General features: G+C 40.3%; 2 protein-coding genes across 2 annotated transcripts; both read left to right on the top strand.

The window, feature by feature from the left end:
• Positions 1-2,207: 2,207 nt before the first annotated feature.
• Positions 2,208-3,366, top strand: LOC131255330 (probable disease resistance protein RXW24L). Its single transcript, XM_058256030.1, has 2 exons — positions 2,208-2,570; positions 3,115-3,366. The coding sequence occupies exons 1-2, from the start codon at positions 2,208-2,210 to the stop codon at positions 3,364-3,366; spliced, it is 615 nt and encodes a 204-aa protein (XP_058112013.1).
• Positions 3,367-4,756: 1,390 nt separating this feature from the next.
• LOC131255979 (disease resistance protein RPP8-like) lies at positions 4,757-9,657 on the top strand. Its single transcript, XM_058256952.1, has 3 exons — positions 4,757-6,533; positions 6,724-7,804; positions 9,458-9,657. The coding sequence occupies exons 1-2, from the start codon at positions 4,931-4,933 to the stop codon at positions 7,800-7,802; spliced, it is 2,682 nt and encodes an 893-aa protein (XP_058112935.1). The 5' UTR covers positions 4,757-4,930; the 3' UTR covers positions 7,803-7,804; positions 9,458-9,657.
• The last annotated feature ends 219 nt before the right edge of the window (positions 9,658-9,876 follow it).

The raw sequence follows: 9,876 nt of genomic DNA, 5'->3' as shown, positions 1-9,876 counted from the left end.
CAGTAGAAACGTCATATTTAATGAAGAAGCAAGCTGGAATTGGAGTATCAACAATGCTAGAACTCAACTTAAAGCTTCATTAAATGAAGTAGTAGATCCTACATCAACAAATTTAACAAATCCCTCTTCCTCAACTTCAAATACCAGCAGCCCACCAACTTCACCAAGTTCAACTTCAAAAGACAGCAACTCATCTTCCTCATATGAGTCATCCGATGAGACACCTCTGAGGAAATTCAGATCTTTACAAGAAATCTATGAATCTTGTGCATTTGCTTTAGTTGTTACAGATCCTACAACATATGAAAAAGCAGCAAAAATGGAGGAATGAAAAAATGCAATGAAGGAAGAACTGATGGCAATACAAAGAAATGAAACTTGGGAGCTGACAAACTTGCCCGATGAAAAGAATGTTGTTGGCTTGAAGTGGATATTCAAAACAAAGTTCCATGCGGATGGAAGTGTACAAAAGCACAAGGCGCGGCTTGTAGCGAAGGGATATTCGCAGCAGCAAGGTATCGATTTTTATGAGACGTTTCTCCCGTTTCTCGATTTGAAACGGTGAGAACACTCATAGCCTTGACTGCTCAATTAAAATGGCTAATTTATCAACTTGATGTGAAGTCAGCCTTCTTGAACGGTGAGCTGGAAGAGGAGGTGTATGTAGCTCAACCTGAAGTTTTTGTAGTCACTGAAGAAGAAGAAAAGGTGTACAAGCTAAAGAAGGCACTTTATGGGTTAAAGCAAGCGCCACGAGCATGGTACAACAAGATCAATTCCTATTTTCTGCAAAATGGTTTTGAAAGGAGTGAAAATGAGCCTACTCTTTACTTGAGAAAGCAAGGTAACAATGATTTTCTTGTTGTATGTCTCTATGTTGATGACATAATTTATATGGGCTCATCTCACTCTATTGTTGCTGAATTCAAGTCTAGTATGATGAGTAGGTTTGAGATGACAGATTTAGGTTTGTTGCATTATTTCCTTGGGCTTGAGGTGAAGCAAGGAGAAGATAGAGTGTTTGTTTCGTAAAAGAAATATGCATCAGACCTACTCAAAAGGTTTGGTATGGTTAATTGCAAGTTTGCTGCTACACCTATGAATGTGAATGAAAAATTGCAGCTTGAAGATGGTACTGAAAAAGCAGATGCAAGAAGCTTCAGAAGTCTGATTGGAGGTTTGATTTATTTGGCTCATACACGACCAGATATTTCTTTTTCGGTTAGTGTTGTTTCAAGGTTTATGAGCAATCCTTCAAAACATCACTTTGGAGCTGCAAAAAGGATTTTATGTTATGTTGCTGGAACTTTGGATTATGGTATTTGGTATTCTCATGTTTCAAATTTCGGATTATTTGGATTTACCGATAGTGATTGGGCAGGCTCATTGGATGATAGGAAGAGCACTTCAGGAAATGTTTTCAGTCTTGGATCAGGTGCAATAACATGGAGTTCGAAAAAACAAGTTACAATAGCATTATCATCTTCAGAGGCAGAATATGTGCCAGCTACTTCCTCAGCTTGTCAATGCATATGGCTTAGAAGAATTATTGCTGATCTTCATCAAAATCTGAAATTTTTTGTGACAACAAGTCCACAATTGCAATGGCTAAAAATCCTGCATTTCATGGAAGAACAAAGCACATCGATATTCGCTTTCATTTTATTCGTGAACTGGTGGCAAAAGGAGAGATTATATTGAAGTCTTGCAGCACTGACGAGCAAGCAGCGGATATATTCACAAAAGCGCTTCCATGTCAAAAGCATATCTACTTCAGATCATTGATTGGTGTGTGCAATTTTGAATCAAGGGAGAGTGTTGAAAGGGTGATTCAAAATTGACAGTAGCCTTTTTGATGTTATTAACTTAGTCTAAGTTTGTTAGTATTTGCTCCTTGATTTTCTATTTAGTTGCAAGCACGTTGGTGTTAGTGCCAATTATTTCGGCATCTTTGTTGTTTTTTAGTTAACATGTAATGCCTTTTTAAAGAAATCGTGGGTTATGAATAAAGTGCATTCAGCAAAAACTATTTAAGTATATTTCTGCCTAATTCTCTCTTTTGCAGTGTTTGAGTGCCCTTTCTCCAACAAGAGTTAAGGTTTGGGTGGCCCAAATAAGAGAAGCAGCTTATGATGCCGAGGACATACGTCATCAACTCCTACATCTTTAACATTCAAAATCAAGGAAGAGAGACAAGTGCTGGATTCATGGGATGCATACGAAGTTTTGCTTATTGCATCAAAGATCTCCTTCTCATCCACAAGATTGGAAAGGAGATCGGTGACATAGAAAGAAGGCTCAACGAGATCTCATCCAACAGATCAGATTATGGCATCAGCAATATACTAGGATGTGGAGAAGCTTCATCTTCCTCAAATCCAAGCCAGACGTCGAGGGAGAAGAGGGTTCCCATCGCCGAGGAAGCTGTTGTGGTTGGTGTTGAAGATGAGACAAAGACACTGGTGGGGCGGTTGATTGAAGGAGATGCGCGGCGTGCTGTCATTTCGATCACTGGTATGGGAGGAATAGGTAAGACTACTCTCGCTAAGAAAGTATACAATAACATCGATGTAAAGAAGAATTTCGATTTTCATGCCTGAGTGTCTATGTCTCAAGAACATCAACTGCGAGAGATTTTCTTGAGCATTGTAAAATCTCTTGGACAAGATGAAAGGGAGACTACGCCTGAGGAAGACTTGCATAAGTAGCTATATGAGAGCTTGGAAGGGAAGAAATATCTGGTGGTAATTGATGATATATGTACTAGAGAGACTTGGAATGGTTTGGTCTCTGCAGTTCCAAATAGGCAAAAGGGTAGCAGGGTGCTGCTTACCACTTGCAAGGAAGAAATATCTAAGTATGCATATGCACAGAGCACGCCCCATAAAATGCATTTTCTTAATGAAAGTGATAGCTGGGCATTGTTATGTAAGAAAGCACTTCCTGGAAATCTTTCTCCTCCATGCCTTCTAAATTTTGGAGGAGTTGGGGAGAAAGATTGTTGTGAAATGTAAAGGTTTACCTCTAGCTATTGAGGTAATAGGAGGCGTCCTATCAACGAAAGTGAAATCGGTGAATGAGTGGTACAAAGTGCTTACAAGTCTCTGATGGCAGCTAAATGAAAGCAAAGATGCGATGATCTCCGACATATTGGCCCTTAGCTACCATGACTTACCCTATTACTTGAAGTTCTGCTTTCTTTATTTCGGAGCTTTTCCTGAAGACTCTGAAATTGAAGTGGACGACTTGATTAAGTTGTGGATAGCTGAAGGGTTTGTGCAGCAAAGAGGAGAAGAAGAACTGGAGGATGTTGCAGAGGATTTTGCGGAAGAGCTCATCAACAGAAGCATAATTCAGGTGGCGTAAAGGAATTCGAATGGAACAGTTATGGAATGCCGTATTCATGATCTTCTACACGACCTCTCAATAGCAAACGCCAAGGAGGAGAGATTTCTGGACGTGTATGGGAAGACAGCGCCTACATTGCAACCAAGCCACGCCGGCTTGCAATTACTGCTTCTGGTGGCGTTGGTAAGTTCATCTCCTCTAACCGCTCCACTCTAAACCTCCGCTCTATGTTGCACTTCAATTAATAGTGGGAAGAGATTGAAACATCAGTGTCGAAAAGCTTCTTCAGCACTTTCAAATTTCTTTGGGTGATGGATCTCCGCAAGGTAGCTCTCACTAGTCTCCCCATGAAATTGGGTCTCTAATCCAATTGAGGTACCTGCGACTCGGGGGTTCCAATAGATCGAGTGAAGCTCATGATCAGCCGAGCTTGTGGAAAAAACCCCATCAACAACAACCTCATTGTTTAGATATATTATGAGTAAAAGAAATAAGCTTATGCTATTGTTTTCATCTTAGACCGGTGAACATTTATTGGACGGTTCCAAATTGATAAATAAAATAGTTGTCTTTCAACACGCACATGTTCACGAATCTGAGGTTGCAATCCTTCAAACAATCGGAATTTCTGACCGTGAGTTAATGGGGTGAGTTTCACAATCTAGTTGTTTTACTGTGAGCTAAGGTATATAGCATAATTTATTAGTTGCTGAGTATGAAGAGTCACGTGCTGCCTAACTATTATATTCCGAACGTCTTGTCTCGATGTCAAGTCACCAACATTTGCATTATTAACTCTTTTGGACTATTACAGCCGCGGGGATTACGGACCCCGAGTCTCTCAAGTGCTTGGCTGCAGGATGATTGGGCCACACAGATATATGTGTTACATCTACTCCGTTCATCTATTTTGCTAGGCCATTTTTGGGTATGAATTTAAACACGAGATAATCCAAATCTTAAATGAACCGCACTATAAGAAACGGTGGTCATTGATCGCCCACCATTAAGAACTACATAACGCCCACCATAATATTTATTTGCCATTGAACTTGTTTATAAGGCTTAGGTAGACGTAGATGAAAAGAAAAACACAAATATCAGTTTAATCCAAAACTTCCGTGGCCCTCCGGATGTTTTTAACGGTGTTCCATCCCACTATTTCCTGTGGTGGGAACGACTTGGTTGATATAATGTATATCATGCCGACAACACAGTAGACCTGTGGAGTTGGGCGTTTTAAGCTGCATAAAGCAGGCGTTTAAAGCTTTATAAAGTTGGATGTGTCCAGTCACATTGATAAGGTATGAATTTTCAAAGATTCCATTCCCTATTTCAATGGGAGTGGGCCTACATACCACTGGAATTCACCGACCTCTCATTCTAAAGCAAAAGATGGAATACTTCAGCGCCTTTGCTTTTTTTGCTAAAGCAAAAGGCAAAATAATTGAGAGCCTTTGCTTTTGCTTTTTTACTGAGATATTTCCTTCTTCCTTTCAAAGGAGTTGATGAAAGGCTTGCTATAGACACAGACTTCTGAAGAAGAGAGAGAGAGAGAGAGAGAGAGAGAGAGAGAGAGAATATGGCTGAGATTGCTGTTCAGTTCGTTATGCAAAAATTGCTCGATTTTCTAACAAAGGAAGCATATTTCCTTGAAGGAGTACATGATCGGGTCACATCTCTTCAAGAAAAACTTGAAGAAATACGTGACTTACTCAAGCACTTCGATGGGAAGCGCAGAAAAAATGTTGTGGTTAAGCGTTGGGTGGGCCAAATAAGAGAAGTAGCCTATGATGCTGAGGACATCATCGACTCCTACATCTTTAACATTGCACAACAGCGAGGAGAGACAAGTGCTGGATTCATGAGAATCCTAGGAAGTTTTTCTCGTCGCATCACAGACATCCCAGCAATCCGCCAGGTTGGAGAGAAGATCAGCGACATAGAAAGAAGGCTCAATGAGATCTTGTCCAACAGACCAGAGCTTGGCATCGACAATATATCAGCATCCGGGGAAGCTTCATCTTCTTCAGATCAAAGCTATACATGGAGGGAGAAGAGGGCTCCCATCACCGAGGAAGCTGATGTGGTTGGTGTTGAAGATGAGACAGAGACACTGGTTGGGCGGCTGATTGAAGGAGATGTGCGGCGTGCTGTCATTTCAATCACTGGTATGGGAGGAATAGGTAAGACCACTCTTGCTAAGAAAGTTTACAATAACGTCGATGTAAAGAAGAATTTCGATTTTCATGCCTGGGTGTCTGTTTCTCAAGAACATCGACTGCGAGAGATTTTCCTGAGCATTCTAAAATCTCTGGGAAGAAATGAAAGGGAGACGACGGCTGAGGAAGACTTGGGTAAGCAGCTCTATGATCACTTGGAAGGGAAGAAATATCTGGTGGTAATTGATGATATATGGACGAGAGACGCTTGGAACGGTTTGGTCTCTGCATTTCCAGACAGGCAAAAGGGCAGCAGGGTGCTGCTCACCACTCGCAAAGTAGAAATAGCCAAGTATGCAGATGCACAGAGCATGCCCCATGAAATGCATTTTCTTAATAAAAGTGAGAGCTGGGCATTGTTCTGTAAGAAAGCACTTCCTGGAAATCTTGCTCTTCCATGCCCTGCAAATCTGGAGGAGTTGGGGAGAAAGATTGTTGCGGAATGTGGAGGTTTACCTCTAGCTATCGCAGTAATAGGAGGCGTCCTATCCAGGAAAGAGAAATCAGTGAATGATTGGTACAAAGTGCTTACAAGTCTCAAATGGCATCTAAGTGAAAGCGAAGATGCCATCTCGGGCATATTGGCCCTCAGCTACCATGACTTACCCTATTACTTGAAGTTCTGCTTTCTTTATTTCGGAGCTTTTCCTGAAGACTCTGAAATTAAAGTGGACAACTTGATTAAGTTGTGGATAGCTGAAGGGTTTGTGCAGCAAAGAGGAGAAGAAGAACTGGAGGATGTTGCAGAGGATTATGTAGAAGAGCTAATCAACAGAAGCATGATTCAGGTGGCGATCAGGAAAACGAATGGAACAGCTATGACATGCCGTATTCATGATCTTCTACGCGACCTCTCAATAGCAAACGCCAAGGAGGAGAGATTTTTGGACGTGTATGGGAAGACAGCGCGTACATCACCAACCACGGCACGCCGGCTTGCAATTACTGCTTCTGGTGGCCTTCGTAAGTTCATCTCCTTTAACCGCTCCACTCTACACCTCCAATCTTTGTTATTTATTTATTTATTTATTTTTTGGGGAGGAACGATGATTTGCTTGAATTTGCAAAGTTGGATTACAATATAGTCCAATCCTTGCACCAAGAGGAACTTTAAAAAAAAAAAAAAAAAACCATTCGACTGTTTTCATTGCAGAGAAAATTTTACAAGCCTATTTCGGGCAGAAGAAGAACCACCTCCGATCTTTGTTGCACTTCAATAGCGAGAGGGAAGAGATTGAAACACCGGTGTTGAAAAGCCTCTTCGGGGCTTTCAAATTTCTTCGGGTGATGGATCTCCGGAACATGAAGCTCACTAGTCTCCCCGATGAAATTGGGTCTCTAATCCACTTGAGGTACCTATGTCTAATGGGTAACGGCAAGTTAAGAAGGCTACCATCCACCAAAACCCGCCTCTCCAATTTACAGACTCTCAATATATGGAATACAAATATCAATATGCTTGATATTTGGAAGATGGAACAGTTACGGCACCTACTTCTATCACATCGCTGTCAATTCAGCGACGGTACACCAGTTCATCGCTTAAGCAATCTCCAGACTCTAAAAAACATATGGGCTGGCAGCTGGACAGAAGATGAGTTGGAGAAACTGATCAATTTGAGAGAATTGTTTATACGCGGACATCTCAGTATGGCATCATCCGGTCCTATTTCTAAATTGGTACACCTCAGATCATTGTGTCTAGATGGAGAATCTGGAAGCTTCATTCCAGCTTTTGAGTCCTTCTCAAATCATCACCATCTATATTACATGCATTTGAGTGGACGCTTAGTGAAATTACCGGATCTGCATGAATTCCCACCTAACCTCACCGACTTACACTTGTATGGATCCAAATTAGAGCAAGACCCGATGGGAACGCTGGAGAAGCTGCCCAACCTTCGGATTCTCCGTTATGGTGGCGATGCTTACGTGAGAAAGGAAATGGTTTTCTCTGCTGGAGGGTTTCCGCTTCTCAACGATTTGATGATTTGGGAATGCAATAAATTAGAGGAGTGGACAGTGGAGAACGGAGCGATGCCTTATCTTACATATTTACGGATTATGAGATGCAAAAGATTGAAGATGCTTCCAGATGGAATGCGACATCTCACCAATCTTCAAGAATTGAATTTGACAGGGATGCCCAGAGAATTCAAAGAAAGGGTGAGAGAGAATGAAGGAGAGGACTGGTTCAAGATCCGACACATACCCTCGCTTATCATCGAATAAGAGTAAGGATGGCTTTATTATTATTATTATTATTTATTTTTTATATTATTTATCTAAGACTATGCATGATAGATATACAATTCGCTTTTGGCATTTCAATTCAGTTCCAATCACTTATTTGCCATCTGTACGGTAGAAATGCATTTATCATGGACCTTACTCTGTTGCATTAGGGGTAGCCCAATGACCCAGTCTGAAACAATTTAAAATCTGGGACAAGACTAATCCCGGCCCAGCCCAATGGCCCAGTCTAAAATCTAGGCCGATACTAATCCAGGCCGAGCCCAATGACAGCCCTTCCTGTGAGCGAGACCACAAGCCATTTCGTTGGATCCTGTGATTGTCCGGATGGAGCCTGCAACTAAGAAACAAGGAAAAGTGGGTGATTCTCGGACACTATTTGTAGGGTTGTCAACGGGCCAGGCCTAGGGTAGGCCTTAGCCTGGATTTCGAACTGTTTTCGACATAAAGCTCTATTTGAAATATGAGTTTACAGGCCTGAGCCCGGCCCATTGACAATCCTAATTATATCGGTTTAAAAAGTCTCCACACGTGGGTCTTCATCCCACACGCATACGAGATGAGACCTCTCTCTCTCACCATCTCCCTCTCACGCTCTCCACTCTCATTATCTATCTTGCTATTTACAAGGTTTTTTCTTTTTTGTGTAGGCTCGACTTCAATATCAACTAAGCAACAGCACCAGCACTTGTTTTGAAATTTTTGGAGGCTTTAAAAAAAAAATAAAAAAAAAAAAATATAAAAAAAAAAAAATTAATTATTATTATTATTATTATTTTTAGATAATTTGTTCTCGCTGAATTCATGGTTTTGAGTTAAGAAATGTAATTGTGGATTTTTCCTATTTGGGGATTTACACTATTTAGAATTTTTCTCTAATTTAAATCCTTAATGGGAGAATTTGGTTAAAATTTGGGAATATCGATATGTTAAATCCCTATACGAGGACCCATCTTTGCTATTTAAAATTCCTAATTGGAGTTTTTGCCTACAAGGGGATTTTGATATTTCAACTCCAAAATTGCATAATTGATGTCGAAAATCCCAGCCATCAATTTCAGGCCTTTCTCAGTTGAATATAGACCACTGTCATATTGTTGACCTGTTTGCAGGCCACAAATTGATAGGCAATGTTGGTCGGTGGAGACTTGAAATTTCTCATTAGTATATATGGAAATTTGTAATTGTCCCTATATATGGATTCTTCAATGAATTAAAAGATTATGAAACAAATTCAAATCCTAATTAAGAAAAAGAAAAAGAAAAAAAAAGAAACCGGATTCGAATCAGCTTAATTTGCATACAATCATTCGAAATGAGAAAAATCTTTAGCATGTATAGCAAATTGATTGAAATGCTTTCCACAATGTGATGTTTACTGAAGTTAAATTATTTAAGTTAAAAGATTTAGGACATAATTGTATTTGAGAATGTGGTCATGAAGTGTGAATTATAGAATTTCTTGCTCTGCTGAAGAAATTTCAATTTTGAAAATAAATGCATTTTGAATGGGACTGACGATTTCTCTTGTTCCAGGTGACTTCATGATAAGCAGCCAATGCTTGCTCAAATTTTGGAATCTAATGTAAGCTATGACGGTATAATCACAGATTGTTTTGGCTTACAAGTTTCAGGCCAATTGCAGTGGATTCGACTGATTATGGAGCTAAGACAAAGCACTCTCAAAACAGATCTCTTTGTACTTGTATTCAGACATCTAGTCTTCTTTATAGTTGTAGTGTGGGTTCTTGTTTGGTTTGAGGGAAAATTTTCATATTTGTACAACAAGGATGAGAAGATTTTATGTGAAGATCCCTACTGCGGATGTTGGTGTAATTTGTTTTTTTAGATTCTGCAGAAGCTTCTTGATGTCATGCAGTGAGAAGAATTTTATTACAGATGATTGTGTAAAGACCAGCTTTTGATGTCTTCTTGCTGCAAAATGGTGAGCTTCATGGTTGGTCTGAGGTGGCTGTTTGGATGGTTGTTGTTAAGCTTGGTATGTCTCCAGGGTCCAGTGTAAGGTGGTGGTCTGCTTGTATCATTTTGTTGT

The sequence above is a fragment of the Magnolia sinica genome, chromosome 9 (assembly GCF_029962835.1).
Source record: "Magnolia sinica isolate HGM2019 chromosome 9, MsV1, whole genome shotgun sequence".
In the NCBI taxonomy this organism is placed as follows: Eukaryota; Viridiplantae; Streptophyta; class Magnoliopsida; order Magnoliales; family Magnoliaceae; genus Magnolia; species Magnolia sinica.
This window is presented reverse-complemented; position numbering and strand designations above follow the sequence as displayed.